Source organism: Physeter macrocephalus, chromosome 4 (genome assembly GCF_002837175.3).
Source record: "Physeter macrocephalus isolate SW-GA chromosome 4, ASM283717v5, whole genome shotgun sequence".
NCBI classification, from domain to species: Eukaryota; Metazoa; Chordata; class Mammalia; order Artiodactyla; family Physeteridae; genus Physeter; species Physeter macrocephalus.
Window position 1 is genome coordinate 53,560,994 of NC_041217.1, and position 22,846 is coordinate 53,583,839.

General features: G+C 45.9%; 1 protein-coding gene across 2 annotated transcripts in view; it reads right to left on the bottom strand.

Moving 5' to 3' along the window:
* The window catches only part of KIF26B (kinesin family member 26B), a 499,837-nt gene extending 478,394 nt beyond the window's left edge, over positions 1-21,443 (bottom strand). For both annotated transcript variants that reach the window (XM_024133668.3, XM_055084204.1), the window contains exons 1-2: positions 20,775-21,443; positions 19,553-19,954 (exon numbers count right to left, since the gene is read on the bottom strand). In XM_024133668.3, coding sequence (XP_023989436.1) covers positions 19,553-19,954; positions 20,775-20,837 — 465 coding nt within the window. In that variant the 5' untranslated portion in view covers positions 20,838-21,443. The remainder of the gene's footprint in view (positions 1-19,552; positions 19,955-20,774) is intronic.
* Positions 21,444-22,846: the final 1,403 nt, after the last annotated feature.

Consider the following 22,846-nt stretch of genomic DNA (forward strand, 5'->3'; position numbering starts at 1 on the left):
GTGTGTGTGTGTGTGTGTGTGTGTGTGTGTGTGATACACAATGCATAAAATTGATCATTTTAAGCATTTTTCAGTGGCATCAAGTACATTTTCATGGTTGTGCAATCGTCACCACCATCCACCTGCAGGACTTTTTCATCTTCCCAAACTGAAACTCCTTATTCATTAAGCAACAACTTTCCATTCTCCCCCTCCCCCGACCAGGCCCTGGCAACCACTCTTCTGTCTCTGTGAACTTGACAACTCTAGGTATCTCATATAAGTGGAATTTGTCCTTTTGTGACCAGCTTACTTCACTTAGCATAACATCCTCAAGGCTCATCCCTCTTGTAGCATGTGTCAGAATTTCCTTCCTTTTTAAGGCTGAATAATATTCCACTGTGTGGGGACTTCCCTGGTGGCACAGTGGTTAAGAATCTGCCTGCCAATGCAGGGGACACAGGTTCGAGCCCTGGTCCGGGAAGATCCCACATGCCTGGGAGCAACTAAGCCCATGAACCACAACTACTGAGCCTGTGCTCTAGAGCCCGCAAGCCACAGCTACTGAGCCCACACGCCATAACTACTGAAGCCCGTGCGCCTAGAGCCCAAGCTCCACAAGAGAAGCCACTGCAATGAGAAGCCCGCACACCCCAACGAAGAGTAGCCCCTGCTCACCACAACTAGAGAAAGCCTGCACACAGCAACAAAGACCCAATGCAGCCAAAATTAAATAAATAAATTAAAAAAAAAAAAAATATATATATATATATATTCCACTGTGTGTCTATACCACATCTGGAACTTGGATTGCCATTGTGAATAATGCTGTAATGAACATGGGTGTTATACTGCTATCTTAATGTATTACCTGCTGTCATCACCTGTTAATACTGGTATATAAATCTAATGTTGTCATTTAACCTCTTATGAAGGCAATGTCGTTGGTTACCCTTTTTGGACACTATGTCTGGCAATACTGCATTTCTCAGGGGTCAGGCAGACCCTCGAGGCTTATTCTTTCTTCATGAGATTCCCTGGAATGCCTCACCTTCTTCAGCTTTCTTTCGCTCACCAATTCCTACTCATTTTATTAGCCTCAACTCAGCTGTCACCTCTTCTAGGAAACGATCTCATTCCACGCCACATCCTGCCATGACACATCTTAAAGGGGTGCTGTGAAAAGGAAGTGGCAACAGTCCAGCACAGTGCCCTGAAGCAGTGGAGGCTGCTCCCTGTCTGCCCCTAACTCCACACTCAGCACATCGTTTCCATACCCACCCTACCCACCAGGCTGTGAGAGATGCAAGGGCAGGACTGTGTCTTAATCATCTTTCTATCCTCAGCACTGAGTCCAGCACCATATACCTATATGGTAAAGGCCAAAGAAATGTTGGACAGGCAGATGAACGGATAGATGGATAGAGAGATGGATGATGAGAGAATGAAAAATGAATAAACCGAATGTTAATTTTGTGGAATCAATCCTGGAAAAGGAGGTCACCATCTAGATATGTAAGTTTTATTCTTCTCTTCTATAAGATGGCAGTTTGAATACTAACATTTAATGAGTGCCTACTATGTACCAAACAAAACATGCTTACAAAGCAATTTTTTTGATGGTTAATCTTATTTTTCTATTTTTTAAATACATTTTTTATTGAAGTATAGTTGCTGTACAATATTATGTTACAGGTGTACAATATAGTGATTCACAATTTTTAAAGGTTATACTCCATTTATAGTTATTATAAAATATTGGAAAGACCCAATGCAGCCAAAATTAAATAAATAAATTAAAAAAAAAAAAAATATATATATATATATATTCCACTGTGTGTCTATACCACATCTGGAACTTGGATTGCCATTGTGAATAATGCTGTAATGAACATGGGTGTTATACTGCTATCTTAATGTATTACCTGCTGTCATCACCTGTTAATACTGGTATATAAATCTAATGTTGTCATTTAACCTCTTATGAAGGCAATGTCGTTGGTTACCCTTTTTGGACACTATGTCTGGCAATACTGCATTTCTCAGGGGTCAGGCAGACCCTCGAGGCTTATTCTTTCTTCATGAGATTCCCTGGAATGCCTCACCTTCTTCAGCTTTCTTTCGCTCACCAATTCCTACTCATTTTATTAGCCTCAACTCAGCTGTCACCTCTTCTAGGAAACGATCTCATTCCACGCCACATCCTGCCATGACACATCTTAAAGGGGTGCTGTGAAAAGGAAGTGGCAACAGTCCAGCACAGTGCCCTGAAGCAGTGGAGGCTGCTCCCTGTCTGCCCCTAACTCCACACTCAGCACATCGTTTCCATACCCACCCTACCCACCAGGCTGTGAGAGATGCAAGGGCAGGACTGTGTCTTAATCATCTTTCTATCCTCAGCACTGAGTCCAGCACCATATACCTATATGGTAAAGGCCAAAGAAATGTTGGACAGGCAGATGAACGGATAGATGGATAGAGAGATGGATGATGAGAGAATGAAAAATGAATAAACCGAATGTTAATTTTGTGGAATCAATCCTGGAAAAGGAGGTCACCATCTAGATATGTAAGTTTTATTCTTCTCTTCTATAAGATGGCAGTTTGAATACTAACATTTAATGAGTGCCTACTATGTACCAAACAAAACATGCTTACAAAGCAATTTTTTTGATGGTTAATCTTATTTTTCTATTTTTTAAATACATTTTTTATTGAAGTATAGTTGCTGTACAATATTATGTTACAGGTGTACAATATAGTGATTCACAATTTTTAAAGGTTATACTCCATTTATAGTTATTATAAAATATTGGTTATATATTGTTGTACAATATATCCTTGTAGTTTGTTTTATACCTAATAATCTGTACCCCTTAATCCACTATTCCTATCCCTCTCCTTTCTGGTAACCACTAGTTTGTTCTCTATAGCTGTGAGTCTGTTCTTTTTTGTTATATTCACTAGTTTGTTGTATTTTTTAGATTCCACATATAAGTGATATCATACAGTATTTGTCTTTGTCTGACTTATTTCACTTAGCCTAATGCCCTCCAAATCCATCCATGTTGCTGCAAATGGCAAAATTTTATTCTATTTTATGGCTGAGTAGTAGTCTGTTGTGTGTGTGTCTGTATATTTGTATATATATATATATATATATATATATATATATATATACACACACACATATATATGTACCACATCTTCTTTATCCATTCATCTGCTGATGGACACTTAGGTTGCTTCTGTATCTTGGCTCTTGTAAATAATGCTGCTATGAACACCGGGGTGCATGTATCTTTTCAAATTAGTGATTTTAGTTTTTTTGGAATGTACCAGGAGAAAAATTGCTGAATCATATGATAGTTCTATTTTTAGTTTTTTCTTTTTTTTTTTTTTTTGTGGTACGCGGGCCTCTCACTGTTGTGGCCTCTCCCGCCGCGGAGCACAGTTGAGAAACCGCCATACTGCTTTCCACAGTGGCTGCACCAATTTATATTCCCACCAGCAGTGCAGGAGGGTTCCCTTTTCTCCACATCCTCACCAACATTTGTTATTTATGTTCTTTTTGATGACAGCCATTCTAACAGATGAGGTGATATCTCATTGCGGTTTTGACTTGCATTTCCTTGATGATTAGTAATGTTGGGCATCTTTTCATGTGCCTGTTGGCCATTTGTATGTCCTCTTTGGAAAAATGTTTATTCACTTCTCTTGAAGCAATTATTAACACCATTACATAAGTGAGGAAACCGAGGCAGAAAGCAGTAAGTCCTTCAAGTTCAACAGCTGATAAATGACAGAGCAAAGATTCAAACCCAGATGGTCTGGCTCCAGGCTTTTAATTACAAAAGTAATGTAATGCTGCATAACCTCTAAGGTTCCTTCTGTGCTCTTGTTCTATGATTATAAAATGCTAATGATTAAAAAGGATATTCTGAAGCCTCCAGGAGGTGTACAATGTTAAAAATAATGGCATCCATTTAAACTGACATATTATATTGACTTTTGCCCTATGTGAGAATTAAAAAGAGGGTTTGGAAAGCCCATGATCCTACTAAAAAGATACTAAAATGGGTGCCTTAAATGGAGTGATGAACACAACTCCATTTCTTTCCAGAATTATCAGGACACCATTAATGTCTATGCAAAAATCCACCCTGCTTCCTTGTTACTCTGCCCTGAATGACTGAAAACCAGTTTCTTACCTACTGCATTTCTCCTCACGTCAAACTGAGGCAGTTCCAAGCCTTTAAAGGGAGAGATTCCTTTATCATTCCAGACCCTCCTCCATCCTGGATGTGATCGTGTGTCACCATCTCACCAAGTAGCGGCAGCAGTGCGGCACCCACTGAGCAGTATCAATTGTCAGATGAAGGAAGAGACTAAATCGGAGGGACCAGTGTCTGGGGAAGTAGCCTCGAGTGGCTCTCTCAGTTTAGTTCCGATGGTACTAATAAGTTTCCTCCCTGAATACCTGGGACCAGTGAGTGTTCCCACCTTCTCTTTTCCTGTCAGACGAGAAGTGAATGCAACCACATTAAACTGCGCAAAAATAAGGACTTGTTAACTAACAAGAAATTCAAGGCCCTCCAAACTAGCCAACCCATAAATCCTAGACCAAGATCCACTCAGATGTAGAAGCTGCTAGCACTCTGATCCCTGTGGATTTCACTCTTCTAGAGAACAGGAGGCCATGGCAGCGGGACAGCATCCTGCCACTTCCCGGGACAAATCCAGGCATCACCTCCCACCCCCTACATACTGCCTGCATCCCCCTCCTCTGTCACCTTCCCTCCTCCCCAGTGATGCTGTCCTTACACAGCAGTGGTAAGATTTTTTTCCAAAAGGCCAGAAATTTTTGGAGAATTCATGTATTCAAGAAAATAATTACTGTCAACTGGGTAAAATTAATCAGATATGATGATGTGCTCCCAGGGTTCAGAGTCCAGGAGATCCACATGGGCAAAACAACTGCATAAATAAATCCTGTTAGAACCTGACGGACAGTCAGGAGCCCGAGGTTTTCTGGGTGACCCTGGGCCAGCCTCCTAAACCTTTGCCATCATTCTGCAATCTCCTTCCTGACCACCATAAAGGGGCATCATGCAGAATCACTAATAATGGCAAGTACTCTATTTAAAAAAGTAAATTAGCACAAACTACCACCACAAAAATGCCCACAACCGGCAACTTCCTTCCCCAAGTGGATGCCTCTCACAGGAAGCAGAGAGCTGATTAGGCACATGAAAACCGTGCCTTTGTATTACATTTACCACTCTGGCTGCAAAATATGCTTGTAAAGCCATCATTAGCAGACTCACAGCTGTCAACCCTCCCTGCACTCCCAGCCTGAGAGACAGTTAGCCATCCTTCTGTGCTGAATGCCCTTTTAATTGCACACCCCACTTTATTAGCTGCCTTGACCTCCAATAAAAGCTTCGGCCTAATAACGTCTGAAACCTGAGACAGGATGTCTACTGTGTCATCAACTTGTAGGCTTCCTGCGGGGCTCCTGCCAAGTGTGCACATGCACGCACACACGCACAGCCCGTTAGAAAGACTTCTCCCTAGAAAGTTCAGAAATAATTACATGAGCAAACTTAGGCGGAAAGAACAAGAGGAGAAATAAAGGATACAGTATCTGAGAACAGAATCAAGGGAGACACGTGGAGGGTGTGCTGGGCTGCAGGACGCTCTGTCAATGCTCCCCTAGGGTGCCTGCAGGCATCCGAGGCAAACAAGGGGCGTGCCTGCCCCTCCTCTGCTCTCTGGCTGCTCCCACTGTGTCTGCCCCCAAGTCCTAATGTGCTCTGGGCTGGGAAAGGCCAAATGAAGGCCTTCTTTTAATACCTGTGCTCCCTGAGTTGCGTTTAGACTACAACAAAAATATAAATTATTGTAGTTGAAAGAAGAGTTAGGGAAACATTTCACTGGAAGCAGACAATTTAAAGAGGCAACCTAGGGGACTTCCCTGGTGGCGCAGTGGTTAAGAATCCACCGGTCAATGCAGGGGACACGGGTTCAAGCCCTGATCTGGGAGGATCCCACATGCCGTGGAGCAACTAAGCCCATGCGCCACAACTACTGAGCCTGCTCTCTAGAGCCCACGAGCCACAACTACTGAAGCCCGTGCATCACACTACTGAAGCCCGCACACCTAGAGCCCGTGAGCCACAACTACTGAAGCCCGTGCATCACACTACTGAAGCCCACACGCCTAGAGCCCGCGAGCCACAACTACTGAAGCCCGCACGCCTAGAGCCCATGCTTTGCAGCAAGAGAAGCCACCGCAATGAGAAGCCCGAGCACCGCAACAAAGAGTAACCCCTGCTCACCGCAACTAGAGAAAGCCCTCGTGCAGCAACAAAGACCCATCACAGCCAAAAATAAATAAATAAATTAATTAAATTTTTTTAAAAAGAGGCAACCTGGGCTAGTGCTAAAGATGAAAAATAAAATTTAATAACTGAATGGGCCTCGTTGACTCAGCATCTGCTACCTGCCATCTCCTTTGCAGACCACAGCATCCAAATGAGAGGATTATTACACCCAAGTCATGGGCGTGGGCTGTGTAAGTACTGGTCTAAGTAACTGTGGTCTTGTCTAGATATTTGAAGGAGCAGAAAAGAGAAGGAGAAAGCAAAGGGGGCAAAAAGGGGTTCAAAAAAATTAAGATGTAGAATTTTTTAAAGAATGATGAATAAAATGTTTGGAGTTCTGGTGTTTCTACGTTGCTATCCAGGGAGAACTCCCCACAATTATTTCTAATTCCTAATGAATATGGAAGATTTTTTTAATGGAAGACTAACTATAAGCAGTCTTTATAACTAGGGCAATACTTTTTCTCAAACATCCCTTACCAAATTGCTCTTGTAAAATCAATTGTCCTTTTGTTTGCCCAAGTTTATTTCTGCTTACAAATACAGAAAGACAGTAAACAGTTTCATTAAGAAACAGGAAGAATCTTGTGAGTCAATTTATGATCCAAATTCCAAAGGCAGAAATATCAGCCATGGCAATGCCAGTGAGTACCTTCACCTGGATGGCAAACAAGGGGGGGGACACACCTTGGCTGGCTGGGCGTGGGATTCCCACAGGTGTGCCAACCCATGGAACAGCTTCAGCCTCCAGGTTCAGCCAGAAATCCATCTAAGACTTTGTCAAACACATCCCTCTAGAATTTGGGGTCAAAGATTGGGCTCCTTAAGACTTGCAGGCTTGGAAGTCTCCCTTCTATCCCCACACTGCCTGGCTTGATGGAAACAAGTGATGCTCCAGTTCAAAGCTGTGGGCCCACAGGGAGACATTCAAGGCCACCTCTTCAGCTGCCATGCTCAGGATCAAGACATCCCTCTAAGAAAAGACACACAACCAAACCAGGCAGGTGATTATTTTTCATTAAATAATGGCAGTTACTAGTCATCTGCCTGAATTCAACTGCGTATTTTCTGTATAATTCGTTGGTTAGATAGCTCAATAGCTTTTGGCTGTTGTTGGTGGTGGTGATGGTTTCTAATCAGTTAATAAGTAAGTCTCCTACAGCTGCATGAAACCACCAGGTAGATGGAGCAGGGAGTAGGGAAGTAGTGATTACAACTCTAAAGAAAGCATCCACTATAAATAAGATGATCGTGTTTCATGGGAAAGTGTAGCGGCTCATCACCCCTAATTAAAAGATGGAATTACTTCACAGAAAAATCTCAAGCCCTATAAATTCCTATGTTATCTTAGAAGAAATCCTTAGTTAGCAGCTACAAATCCCAGACATCACTCAGATTAGATAAAGAATTATTCAATGTTTACATTTTTCACCCCTGTGGTGGCAAAGTAGATTTAAACTGATTATTTGCAGTTCATGCTTTAAAAATAAAAACATTTCGTGTGTAAGAACTAGCAAAGATTTTAAACACATGCTGTGTGGAGAACTAAAACTTTTAACAACAACTTTTTGTGGCCAGCAACAACATCGAGCTTAAACTCCATTCAGCAGAAAAGATGAATAAAAATAGCCCATCAGCTGTTAGTCTATAACACTTAAGATATATTTCGATATAGTTCTGCTTATCAAAAGAACTTACTCTACCCCAGAGCCTTCTGAAATGTTCACCTATAGAACAGCATAAGGATATCGACTCTTTCTACACAAGCGTTTACAAGAACACTCTCTACCCAGGGCAGCTCAAGCTCCGAGAGCAGGGATATGTGCAGGAAATACTGCTTGGTGGGGGGAGAGTGTCTTTTATTTCCAGACTTCTCCACAGGGCCTGGGCGGAATCGATGCAATAGGATCAGCAAAGTATAACTGCAAAGAAAACTGTCTGAGAAAGATAAAACTGGATCGGGAGGCAGATAAGCCCAAATTCCCAAGGCCGCTCAGATCCGCACACTGCATGTGCAGTCACTGGGGGACGTCTGCTCTCCCACACTCACCAGAGCGGAACTGCAAAGTTTAGTGTCTGCAGTGCTCCCTGGGGGGCCTGAGAGGGGCTGGGCTTAAAGGGGGGATTTCCATCTGTGACAAAGAATCTCAATCCATATTCATGGCATCTCAACTAAAAGGAGTAGCTATTTTCATCAACCGAGTTCTCCTGGTTCTGTGGAGCCACCCTACAAATGAATAAATAAGTAGGAGATACTTTATTCACTTGGAGGTGAGGAAATGGGAAAGGAGACAAGCTTAATGGTTCCACCTTCTCTGACAACTGCTTTTCTGCTTTGGTGTCAGATCACTGGCAAAAGGAAAAAGAAAGAGAGAGAGAGGGAGAGAGGAAGAGAGAAGGAGAAAGAAGAAAGGAAGGGAAGAGAGAGACAAGGAAAGGAAGGAATTTTCATAAAATTCAACTTCCTGTGGGGCATCATTGGAATAAAACAGAAAGTGATGGTTGGATATCATCTCACAATTTCACCAGCTCCTCACAACAACCCTGGCAGGGCCCCAACATTACCCCCATTGTATAAATTTATTTAATTTATTTATTTCTGGCTGCGATGGGTCTTCATTGCTGTGTGCAGGCTTTCTCTAGTTGCAGCGAGCGGGGCAACTCTTCATTGCAGTGTGCGGGCCTCTCATTGTGGTGGCTTCTCTTGTTGCGGAGCACAGGATCTAGGTGCATGGGCTTCAGTAGTTGTAGCACACGGGCTCAGCAGTTGTGGCTTGCAGGCTCAGTAGTTGTGGCACATGGGCTTAGTTGCTCTGAAGCATCTGGGATCTTCCCGGACCAGGGCTTGAACCCATGTCCCCTGCATTGGCAGGCAGATTCTTAACCACTCTGCATTGGCAGGCAGATTCTTAACCACTCACCACCAAGGAAGCCCACCCCCATTGTAAAGGTGAGAATAACCAGGTTCAGAAAGGCTAAGTGACTTGCCCAAGTTCACACACTCGGTGATGCAGCCGGGATCTTCCCGGACCAGGGCTTGAACCCATGTCCCCTGCATTGGCAGGCAGATTCTTAACCACTCACCACCAAGGAAGCCCACCCCCATTGTAAAGGTGAGAATAACCAGGTTCAGAAAGGCTAAGTGACTTGCCCAAGTTCACACACTCGGTGATGCAGCCTAGTTTTGCACCCAAGGTTGACCCCAGATCTTCGTGTTTTAAGGTCATAAGAGCCTCAGAAAATGAGTCTCTCTTAACCTCTCAGTGTCTTCAACAACTTTGAGCTGCCTCAGATGTCCTCACCTCTCCATCACTCCTGGACACACTGTCATTGCCTGCCTTTCTCCAGGGTGCCAGAAACTTCTAACAAAGATCCCCAGTGACCTCCTATTTACCGATTCAGTGGAAACCTCAGTCCTTACCTCCTTGATCTCTCCAAGGTATCTGACCTTTCATCACCCCTACCTTCTCAAGCTCACCCCTCCCTCCGTTTCCATGATACCACTTTTTCTTATTTTCCTCCCCCTTTTCTGGTCTCTCCTTGAATTGCCTTCCTGACTCCTCAGGCTGCCTGTCCCTTCAATGTCAATGGGTCCCACAGCGCCACACTTCACCGTCTGTCACTCTACACATCCTCCGGGGAGAGCTCACCTCATCTGTGGATTCCACCACCTTCCTCATGCTGACATTTCCCAGATCCATGGCTCCAGCTCTGAATCCATGCTAGAGCCCCACTGGACCCCACTGGAACATTCCACCTCAAGGTCTAGAGTACCCAAACCAATTTTAGTATTCACACTCATCCTTGAAAATCAGACCCACCATAACAAAAGCCCCCTCTCTGCCTGTATTCTCCATCTCAATTAACGGCTGCAGCACCCTCACACTTGCCCTGGCCAGAAACCTTCCTCCTCTCGCTCCTGCCCCATTTCTCAGCTGCCATCCGCCATGGGTTTTCTATGTACAAAATCTGTCAAGGCCAGGCTGCCTCTTCATTCCCACTGCTACTTCCTTAGTTAGGTCTGCACCATCTTCCACTGAGGCCACGGCGAGGGGCCTCTCCACTGAACTCCATGATACCACTCTTCGAATCCAGTTTCTCTCTCCCTATCAGAGCAATCTTTCTTAAATGGATATCTGATCACTTCACTCCCTTCCTGAAAGCCCTTCAATGGCCACCCAGCCTATAGGATAATATCCAGATTCTTTAGCCTACGAGGCCCTTCGTCCTCTCCCTGCCACCTCCCCAGCCTGTCACTCACCCGTGCACACACCAGTATGTCGGGCACGCACCACGGCAGTTCCCCCAGGATACTAGTGTGCATAACCTCTTTGTGCCTAATACTCACCATTCCCTCTGCGTGGAATGTGGGTGATTCACCATGTTCACATGCTGAACTCCTACTCACTCTTCCAAAGCCAGCCCGAGCCTCACCTCTCTTTGCTTCCTAGCAGCCTCCACAGCCCATGGTCCAGCATTTGATATGCTGCACCCTAACTCTTTGGTTCTTTGTCTGTCTCTAATACTAGACTGGGAGTTGCTCCGGGGCAGGAATTTTTAGTCTTTTTCATATCTTGGTTATAATGTGGCATAGTACCGTAGCTGGTACATGAGTGGGAATCAAAAATGCTTATGGCATACGAATATGAAAGCAAAAACAATAAATAAAATATTAGCAAACTGAATTCAGCAGCATATTTTAAAAAATACATTGTGACCAAGTAGGGTTTATTATGGGAATGCAAGGATGGTTCATTATTAGGAAAGCAATGATAATAATTCACAATATTAATAGATCTAAGGAGAAAAATCATATGCTCATCTCCCTAAATACTGAAAAGACCCTGGCAAAATATAACACCCATTCCTGATGAAAAACAGTAAATAAAATAGGAACTGATGGATACTTCCTTAACTTTTAAAAATATATATAGACCTCGGTCCAAAAGCCAAGATCTTACTTAATGAGAAAAACTGTACATATGCCCACCATACATTACCATCTAACGTTGTGTTGGAGGCATAAATCAATGTAACAAACAAGAGAAAACTATTAGAGGAATAAAATTAGCAAAGGAGAGGAGTGATGCTATCTCTATTTGTAGAAGATAAATCCTTTTGAAAATCCAAGAGTACCAATTTAAAAACTAATGAATACAGTAATAGAATTTAATAATAGGATATAAGATATATATAATATCCTTCTTATATATTAACAATTATCAATTAGAAGAAATAATGGAAGATAAGAGCTCCTTTATAATAGCAACAAAAAGTACTTTTAATGCCTAAAAATAAATTTAAAAAGAAATAAAGCCTCTACAAGAAAAACCTTTAAAATTGCTGAAAAGTAGATGTGTTCAAATGGAAAGACATTCCATGTTCTTGGGAAGGAGTCAACATCATAAAGATGCCAAATATCCCCCAGGTTAATGTATAAATTTAACATGGTCCCAATTTTAAAAATTTTTATGGAGTTAGGCAAGTTGATTCTAAAGTTCATATGGGAAAATAGTCTGGAAGAATAACCAGGAAACTACTAGAAAGGAAAGGCATTGTTTGGGAAAGAGAGAGAGACAACATTACCAAATACTAAAACATGCTCCAAAGCTTCTGTAACTAAAATAGTATGGAATTGGTGCATGAAAAGACAGATAAATGGGACATAACAGAAGGCCCAGAAGTAGACCCAAGTACTGAAAATCTGGTTTATGATAATGGTTATTTCAAATCAATGGGGGAAAGATGAATGTTTTAATAAAGGGTTTGGGGACAACTGGATAAAATTGATCTATACTTCCCATTATACACCAAAATAATCTCCCAATGGATCAGAGATCTAACTATTAGAAAGGAAACCTTACAAATATTCAAAGAAAACATAGGTGAATTTCTTTAAAACCTGGAAAAGGTGGACAGACAACCTTTCTAACCATAATTCAAAATCCAATTTTCTTAGATGGGTTCTAGAGCATCCCAAAGGCAATGGGAAGCAGGATGATGAGTCCAAACTGATTCACTATTCTGATTAATATTTCAAAAGCAATTTAGGAATAGAGATGTATTGCCAGTCCTTTTGCACCTACACAAATATACTTTTAAGATATTTCTGATTGGTGCATTTGAGTCTGAAAGATCAATGGGAGCCCTTTCTAAACAGTGCTTCTTTGCCACAATAAGACCACACAGGAGATTTTTTTTTAAAAAAGGAGAGATTTTTATGATCAGCCTGTGACTCAAGATACAGGTAAAAAGGAAATTAGTTTTGCATTCCTGAAAAGAGACTGGGAACCCTCACAGACACCAGCGTGCACGTGGTCTCTGCACCAGTCTCTGCGGGGACGAAACAGAGTGGAGTCTGGCAGCCCTGCTGACGCGGCACAGAAGGTCTAGCTAAAGAACATGTCCTCTCAGAAATCCCCACAGGTCCCTCGGGCAGGAATTTTCAGAAAGGGCTGACAACAGCCTCAGCCAAGTGAATATAAATATAAGGAAGTTCCTTTGCCCCCTCTAATACATTCCAGCCAAGCAAATTACTCAGCTCAGGGTCCTGACCACCTCACATATTTTCCCCCCATCCTGAAAGTGAAGTTACCAGGAAAAATAACCACAACCTTCTCCCTCAAGCAAGGGTCTCCACTCAGGCAGTTATACGAATAGTGTAATACCCTCAATGGCTTTGGAGGGGAAGAAGCATCCTTGGATTTCTCTGTTCCTTGCATCTTTACTCATACTTCCTTTTGTGACCTGAACCACATCAATCACCTGGAATTCCAGGGTAAAGAAAAGAAATCGGGTTCATCTTCATTTTGCTACAAGAGATTTTATGAATGTATGTATGTATGTGTGTATATATTAGTACAGTGCCTAGCACATACTAAGGATGATAATTGTTAGCCACTTATAATCATCGTTATTACCATCACCATTATTATTAGCTGATGAATGGTTCAGTTTGATCTGTGATATAATGCCAAAGAGCAACTGATGTTGTCTATTTTATTGACTTAATCCTTCTAAATGCTGACAAATTACCAGGCTCAGTCATTTAAAAATCACATTTCTAATTCAATAATACTATCTGCAATGAGTGTGGAAGAAATTACTACAGGCCAGGGATTTTTACAAAGTGAATTAAATCACTATAAAAACTGACCAGGGGACTTCTCTGGTGGTGCAGTGGTTAAGAATCCGCCTGCCAATGCAGGGGACATGGGTTCGAGCCCTGGCCTGGGAAGATCCCACATGCCCAGAGCAACTAAGCCTGTGCACCACAACTACTGAGCCCACGTGCCACAACTACTGAAGCCCACGCGCCTAGAGCCCATGCCCCGCAACAAGAGAAGCCACTGCAACGAGAAACGCAGGCACTGCAACGAAGAGTAGCCCCCACTCGCCACAACTAGAGAAAGCCTGAGCGCAGCAATGAAGACCCAAAGCAGCCAAAAATAAAATATATATATACAAAAAAATTTTTTTTAATTAAAAAAAAAACTGACCCTGTTGGTTCACAATTAAAAGTCTGGTAGAATGAAATGCGATTATGCCATAGCTTACTAAGCCTTAAAGAAGATATTACTGCTCATATGTCTCTACTGGGAATGTTTTTATAATACCTAAAATGTTTCAGAAATGTTTTAATGATAAATGCTATACCGGACTTTTTCATTACCGATATTATCTATTAGCTGATCCCTTATCTAAAATATTTCCGAAATGGAAAAGATACAAATGAAGCTTTCTTTTTTTTTTTTTTTTTTTTTTTTGCGGTGCGCGGGCCTCTCACTGTTGTGTCCTCTCCCGTTGCGAAGCGCAGGCTCCGGACGCGCAGGCTCAGTGGCCATGGCTCACGGGCCCAGCCGCTCCGCGGCATGTGGGATCTTCCCGGACCGGGGCACGAACCCATGTGCCCTTCCTGCATCGGCAGGCGGACTCCCAACCACTGCGCCACCAGGGAAGCCCCTCAAATGAAGCTTTCTGAAAACAGCCATGTGTTCTTAAAAAGATTTCTGATAGAATTTTCTCATAATTAATAAGTACTTAAAATTCAGTATCTATTTATAAAGAGTCTTAAATTGGCTTCTAGGGGATCTTTTAAATGGAGTTATTTTTTCATACCCCTGTTTTGGAACTGAAAAAATATATATATATACATATATATATACACACATACATATATATATATACATATATATATATATATTCCCAGGTCTAGACTTACTTGGGCCCTGGCTATTTAGAGTCTACGTTTGGTGTTCTTAAACTCCCTGACACATTCCTTTCTTTCATCTCTGTGATTCCTGGCCACTCTTCTCAGTATGTCTGGCTAATCTTCCTGATATTTCTGGGGCATAAATGGACCCAGAATATGTGACCACAGAAAAATTCAGCTAGGAATGTAGTTCTGTACTGTTTTTTATATAGAAGATTTTCTTTTATTGATATGGAAATGAATAGATGTCTGATAACCTTTTGCCAACCTGGAACATTTCTACTTACCCCAGGGAGTTCTTTGGGGCTGATGTTTCATAGGGCTTACACTGTCAATTCAAAAGTTCTGTAACAGATCTCGAAATGATCTAGGATAGCCCCAAAATGGGAGATTCGTTCCTTGGCCCGCATTTCTGGCTTCGTGCCTTGACTGTGTATAAAGCAGGAAAGATGCTCTGGCCAATGGATATGAAATGGTTTTATATTTACACAGTGGGACACTACAATGGGTAAAAGGACTGATTTCACTTAAAATCCCAACACTTTACAAAACCACATTCTTTCCTTTTATCTGACCACTTCCACTTACTAGCCCTAGAAAAAAAATGATATAAACCCAATAAACACTTTTTTTACTGACTGAAGTAATAAAAGTCAATCCAAATGGTTTACAGTCTGTCACCAGGCAAAAATCTTGACTCACTCAGGTGAGTTGCTATTTGAAAGGTTGGATCCAGAGTATCATTAAGAGTTATGTGAGCGGGCTTCCCTGGTGGCGCAGTGGTTGAGATTCCGCCTGCCGATGCAGGGGACACGGGTTCGTGCCCCGGTCCGGGAAGATCCCACATGCCACGGAGCGGCTGGGCCCGTGAGCCATGGCCACTGAGCCTGCGCGTCCGGAGCCTGCGCTCCGCAACGGGAGAGGCCACAACAGTGAGAGGCCCGCGTACTGCAAAAACAAAACAAAAACAGAAAACAAACAAACAAAAAAAGAGTTATGTGAGCTCACAGTTGTCCCTTCTAAATTCCTCAGTCTGTTTCATTCCTAAATCTGCCTTTATTCTCTATCTCTTCCAAATCCATTATCATCTTTCTCTATGAGCTCCCCCCAAATCTGTATCTCCTCCCATTTCCTGCCTCAGGTAACATTACCCAACCCACCCAGTTACCTAAGCTAGAAACCTCCGAGCCGTGTAGCCTTCTGCCATGAAGTCTCATTCTCCAGTGGACACATGACTAGTACTGAGAGTGCTTGGAACCAGGTGGTCACACCTCAGGCCACTCGAGCCTCGGTCTAACTCCTGGGCCCAGCCCGACTCCCCTGCATGGGCCCGCCAGCACTTTACCTCCCCTCCTTAACCAACTGTTTCAGAGACAAAACTGGGGGAATTCAACAGCACTGGCTACCTACCAGTGGGCATGATGTGACAATTCATATGGCAAAATGATATTTGGGAAATGTACTGATGAAATCAGAAACTGAAAGTGGATAATATTTTGCAAGAAAAGCCCTAACTTCTGTAAAACATAAATCCAATAGAATCTTGTCTAGTTAATAATGATAAACCTTCCCATCTTGGACTTCCCTGGTGGTCCAGTGGTTAAGACTCCACGCTTCCACTGCAGGGGGTGCGGGTTTGATCCCTGGTCAGGGAAGTTCCGTGGTACGGCCAAAAAAAAAAAAAGATAAACCTTCACCTCTTTCTCTAAAGAATGGAAGCACTTTTCAAGCCTCATCTAAAATAATTTTTTTGACATTCTAATCATTTAAAAGATCCTCTAGAGTCTGAATCATTTTTTCCTTAGTGTATTAATGGGAAAGTTAAAATACAGAGAAAAACTGATTTACTCACTGTCACAAATCGATGGTAGAGAAAGAACTAAAACCAAATCCCCCTTAAAATTATAACGTTCCTGGATGTACTATTCTGCCTTTGACTTTTAAATGCCTACCGAGGAGACTTTTAATACCACCTCACAGAGAATGTAATACTCTAAGTAAGAAAAGAGTCCCCAAATACAGCTGAGCATCTTAAGTGAATTACAAAGATGATTTTTGCTAATTACCTCTCAAAAACATGCCTTTATCTTCCAGACCCTTACTCTTCAGGGCAAACTACATGTTGGAGTCACAATGACCTCTCTTGTTCTAATGAAACTTAACTCCTTCTGTGCCTGAGGGCTACTGGAGGTCCACAGTTTGCTCATAAATCTGGCTCAGGGAAGAAGAAAGGCCTTGTGTTGGAGTTACATGGGCCTCCATACATGGTGCTTGAGAGAACACAACATTTGTTTGGTTAAAATGCTGCAAACTTTAAAAAAAAAAAACCCGCAAACTTTAAAGGTGTAATGGAAATATTACCTGAGGGTACCAATATTTAAAAAAGAAAAAAACCCTAAAATTATTATTCCCAGAGACAGGCAGAGGATTGGTAGTTAAAATTCTGGCCCCATACCTCATTACTAACAATGAGGTCATCCGAACAACCCTTGTTTCTGGCTAAGTCTTATGCTCTCCCCTGCACCAAATGTCATGTTTCACTGTGATACATCACATCTTAAACTCCAGGCAAATTCACGTGTGCACTTAAAGTGACCCCATGTGACTGTCCCCAAGACTGACAGCTCTTCTCTAGATGTGCCTGGATCACTTTAAATTGGTGTAGAGCATTGAGGTTCCCCAGATCCAACATTTCCTCTGGAGCCATCACTCTGATAGTATAATCAGTTTCCCAGCATCACTTTTATTTCATCACATAAATAAAATTGCCAAATATATCAAGCTGCCTCCTATTGCACTGTGAATGAATTTTCCAGGCTGCTTCAACAAAGCCAAAAATCTACTTTGTCACGTGACTCCACAAAACATGATGGATGCATTTAAGTTTCAACATTTGTTTCTTCTTCCTATAGATCTCCTTTCCTCCCTCCTCTTTTATGAAAACAGTATATTTTAATTTACCTTTGCACACACGGAGCATTCAACAACACAAAGAAGCTACTGTAAGAACAGGTCCGCAAGAATGTTCTAGAATAAATTGGTAGGCTGCAACTTACTGGGATTGCCAAAAATATATCTTTAAGAACCAGAGTTCTTGGGCTTCCCTGGTGGCGCAGTGGTTGAGAGTCTGCCTGCCAATGCAGGGGACACGGATTCGTGCCCTGGTCTGGGAGGATCCCACATGCCACGGAGCAACTGCGTCCGTGAGCCACAACTACTGAGCCTGCGCGTCTGGAGCCTGTGCTCCGCAACGAGAGGAAGTGAAAGTGAGAGGCCCGGGCACCGCGATGAGGAGTGGCCCCCGCTCGCCGCAACTAGAGAAAGCCCTCGCGCGGAAACGAAGACCCAACACAGCCAAAAATAAATAAAGTAAATAAATTAATTTTTTTTAAAAAGACTTAAATTTAAAAAAAAAAAGAACCAAAGTTCTTCTAAATTTATCAGCTGGTCTAGTCTGGTTATACAGACTTACAGCATCCCACGCTCTTCTTCTGTAGCACTCACCACACATGGAAACAAATTATGAATTGTGCATTTTGTGGTTAACGTCTGTATCCTCCATTAGAATATAAGCTCCATGTGGACAAGGATTGTGCATACCTGTTATTTTATTGCTGTGCCTAACACAGTTCCTTGAGTGTAGTAATCAAATAATATTGATAAACAATCACAAGAGTAAATACATCTGTGAGTGAAGAGAGTGTTAAATCAGAAGACATGGCATGCAAAAGTGAAATAAGCTTTTAGAGTCCCTGAGATTTATTTTTAGGGGTGTCCTGATAGATTTATTATGAAACTACGAAAATGGCATACTGACAACAGTCTACAATGATTCTTGAGATAAATTCGGGATTCATAAAACCAACTCTCTTGGTGGCAATTTTCCACATTTAAAATTTTACAACTCCTGCGGGTATTTGTTTAATTTAACCCTTTCGTATGAAAAGATCAATGTGTATATATTTGGATAAGCAGAAACGGCAAGCAGATGCAGCTATTCCTAAACTCCACTACTCAAGATCACATTTCACTTCAAAAGTCACATAAGTATAAATCAGAAAGTGCCACTGAACAGTGTCAGAATTCTCTACAGCAATTCACGCTCTTTTCTTGATATTTCTCTCTAAACACTGATAAAAACTCTTTGAAGTGAAAGAGTAAATATTATCATTTGATAGTACTTAGGCTGAACAGTGCAAATACAATTGCATTGTGTTACACCCTGGGGACACACACAACGCTGGCAGGGTTGCCATGGGGGAACCAACGTACTCAGCACTGGTGCAGGCAGGAGGGAGCCCCGCTCAAATAACTTCTCACCCCTTAATCGTCCTCTGATTAGACACACAGAGGTTAGGGGGAAATGCTGGCTTTCCGATATGTGTTTCTGTTTTGGTAGCCCTGGGAAGGAAGGACCACAAAGAGGCAATGGGAAATGCCAACTCCTAATTATCAGCCCGCTTTTACTACTCCCTCCGACATTTTTGTAAATGATCACGGATGGGGGTGGGGAGAAAAATCTAAGGAGTCGCCCCGGCAGGGGGGCGCGGAAAGGAAAGAATCCCAGTAGCTGGTGTCAGCGTGTCCCCGGCCTGCGACGCGGGAAAGGCCTGTGGACGCGCGGGAAGAGGGTCTCGGGCGAAGGCAGCACCGCGCGGGACCAACGGGATGTATGGGCGAGTTCTGGGGCCACAGAAAGGGCACTCTGAGGAGTGGAGCGCAGCAGGAAGAATAAACTGGGCAGCCCCGGTGGGCGGCGAGGCCTGGAACCGCGTACGCACCACCCAAGCACGGCGCCCGGGTAAGGTCTGGCGGGGGAGACGCGCAGGGTCGCCCTCGAGGCCGGGAGCTGACCCGGCTCGGCCGGCGCCTTCTCCGGAACCGAGCAGCGCACAGCGCTGCAGGCCCCCAGATCCACGGCCGCGGCGAGGCGCGCAGATGTTGCCCGCCCAGCCCTGTCCCTGGCGGCGCTCACCTTGCCGGGAAAGGGCCCCGGGAGGAGCAGCTTCAGAGCCTGCCTCTTCAGCTCCACCAGGCGGGCGTTGCAATTCTCGCACCAGACGCCGCGGTCCGATCCGGGGGAGGAGCCGCCGCCGCTGCCCGAGCCCGGGGAGCCCGTGCCGAAACCTGGCGAGCCGCCCAGGGAGCCAGGAGAGCTGGTGCCAATGCCCGGGGAGGCGGGGCCCGGGGAGCCCGTGAAGGAGCTCGGGGACGAGGTGCCCGAGCCGGGGGACGGCGTCCCCGACGAGCCGAGCGCCGAGCCCGCGCCCTCGGGAGTGGGGCGGCTCCCGGCGCGCGACTCTTCGTATGCTTTCCGGTACCAGCTTTCCGGGGAGAAGGGCGCCGCGGGCTTGGTGGGCGAGCAGACTTCATTCACCTGCGGGGGAGACACACGGTGTCAGGGCCCGCAGGGCAGCTGGCTCCCGCGCCCCTGCCCAGGGCCGCCCTCCCGCCTGCCCGGGGACCTGCGCGCCACCGAGGACCCGGCTGAGCGCCCACGGGCGCACGTTAGGGACCGCTCTGAGCCCTGCGGCCAAATCTGCCTCCATATGTCTGGTTAATTGTGTTTAAGTGAATCCCCGTCGCCCGGGTGACCCCTGCACCGGTTCCCGGGAGCCGGCGGACTCCTCCGGTTTGGAGGAGAGGGACTCACTCGCTCAGGGAATTTCGATGGTTTCTGCAGAGGAACCCACGGATTCAGCTCCCCGCGCTTTTGAACCCGGCACCCATCCCAGCAGAAGCTCACTTTTAAGATCCTGGACGACGGGGGGGCGGGGGGGCTATGACTTTTGGATTTTTATTCATTCAGGGCAAGGCCCTCCAGATCATGAAGGTAAATGAAAGGTTCTCCCGGCTCCAGGAAAACGGTCCCTTAAGAACAGCAGAGAAATCGTGGGAAACCCTCCCATTCGGCTTAACTCTGCTTGAAAGTGCAGGAATGCTGCAAAACTTAGGGATGCGGGAAAGAGAAGGAATGAGAGGGCTGCAAAAATTCCGAGGGCAAGGCGAGTGCGCTGGCGTTGTTGCTGGCGGACCCGCCTCCGCGCGCGCACGCCGGGCTGGCCCAGCCGAGGCGCCTCAGCAGCTGGAGGAGAGCTCGGGGCCACCCTGCCCTGGCTGCACGTTACCCGGAATGGGGAACCCTGGCCGGGAAGAGTCCGGTAACGCGTCTCCGCATTATACCCATCACAACTTACCCCGTATTTCTTGCCCCTGGTGGAGACTGCAAGCCTCTCTTTATTCCCAGCTACCGAATTCATGATGGCTTTTCCAGAGAAAAGTGTCTAAATGTTCCACCAACGCTACATCCAAAAGGTCTTCCAACCCAGAAGGGTGTCCAGTTGTAGGGGGCTGTCTCTTGGCCCTCAAGTCAAGGTTTCTTAACTGAAGGGGGCGGGGGGATAAAAGCAGATGTACCCCAGAAGTAACAGCACTAATTTGCAGAAGGGTTGTAATGCCTGGCTTATTCTTCTCTTCAAATAATGCTTTTCCTCCTCTTCTGCCTTCTCCAACCGCACGTTCCCTTTTCACGGTCACATACAGATAACTGGCATTCTCCTCAGCCTAGTAAGTCCGTTTTCCTCCAAGAGGGAAAAGACGAGTACAATCGGGGCACACGGCAGCTGCAGACGAGGTGGGCGAGCCCCCCGCCTCGCCTCCGCCGGCGAGCCGGCTCTGGGAACTTGTCTCCTTCGCGGAGCCTGGTAACTGAGTTCAAAGAAATTCTCCCAAAATATAAAGATCCAGATCGGGGAGGAGCCTCGGCGTGTTGGGGAGCCAATATCCGCTGGCCCGCTTTGCCTGACAGTTGCGCGAGGGCAGAGAGGGGCGGCGGCGTGGCCCGGCCGGCGGGGCGCCCCGGCCGGCGTCTGCGGTCAGGGCGCGCGTGTGCGCCGGGGCGCAGCGCGGAGCCTCGCGAACAGCGGCCCCTCCGGGGAGCCCGCCGCCTGGCTGCAGCCGCCGCGCCTGCCGGGATCCATTTTATGTTGCGGCGCTCCTGCCTGACATTGCGAGGCCGAGAGCCGGGGGAGGGGGTCGTAAATCTCGCCTGTTGCGGGGAAGTTGCTGGTGAGTGGCCCGGATCCAGGGCTCTAATGAAACAGCACTGCGCGAGCCTGGAGCTGGGGGCAGCGCCGAGCGAGCGCGACCGGACAGAAATGCGCCCGAGCCTCCCCGCCCCCAAGTTCTTTCTCTTCCTGGCAAGGCTTGCAGTTCTGCCTTTGAAACGCCGTGTAAGAGGGGTTGAGTCACAAACAAGTCCACAAATATGCCGGGTCCACCCCCCGGCCTTTGTTCTCCTAGACCTGCCCTGCAAACCTTTTCTGGAATTGCCCTACCAAGCCCGGCCGGCCTGGGGGGCCACCCTCCCAAGCGCAGCGGGAGAACAGGTCCTTCGCCCCCGCCCGCCCGCGAACCAGTGAGCGCTGTGCCTAGCCGCCCAGGGCTGGGACGCGCGAGCCCGGGGAGCAAAGGGCCGCCGCCGGGCAGGGAAACTGAGGGACTCGCCGCGCGGCACACGCTCGGCGCAGACGGCGCGGGCCTGGAAGGGGGTGTGTGCAAGCTGGCCTTGGCCTCGCCTTGGCCGGGGGTCCCCTCGGCACCCCCCTTCCTGCTCTTCCAGCGCGCAGGACCCGCCGTGTCCCGGGAGTACCCAGTCATCTCCCTCTCCAGTCCCCCTCCGGCCCCCGGCGCAGCGCCTGGAGCGCAGGAAGCCGGCATTTGCCGGGCTCCACACGTAGCTGCTCCAGGGTGTCATTTTTCATCTCCCGGGAGGACATTTCTTCTGGTGAGCCCGCAGGTCTGTCTGTTTTGTTGTGACCTTTAATTAACACCCCGCGAGACGCCTCTTGAAAGGACCAGCCCCGTGCGGGGATCACGTGAGGTGTAATGGCATCTCCGCGCCCGGGAGGGACCGGGCCTGGGGGCATGCGAGGGCGCAAAGGACGCCTGGGGCTTTCCAGCCTCTAGCTTCCCTCTGAGATATGGAGGGGGCAGGAAGATAATATCCTGGGGTGGGGGAGCTCTGTGGCAACGCCGCCCCACACCTGCTTTCCTCAGGGAAAATTCCTTCCGCGCATCCGTAGCACTGCCCTCCACCCACCCCTTCCCGCCGCAGCCCTTGCGTGGGAATGTTTCACAGGCACTAAAGCGAGGTAAGAAGGTCAAAATGTAGATGTCGAAAACAGTGTGGAAGTTTCCATTACGTTCCTACTTCCCATTTAAAAGTGATCATATCAAGAGAAGACCTTAGGGGGCAGGTACACCTCCG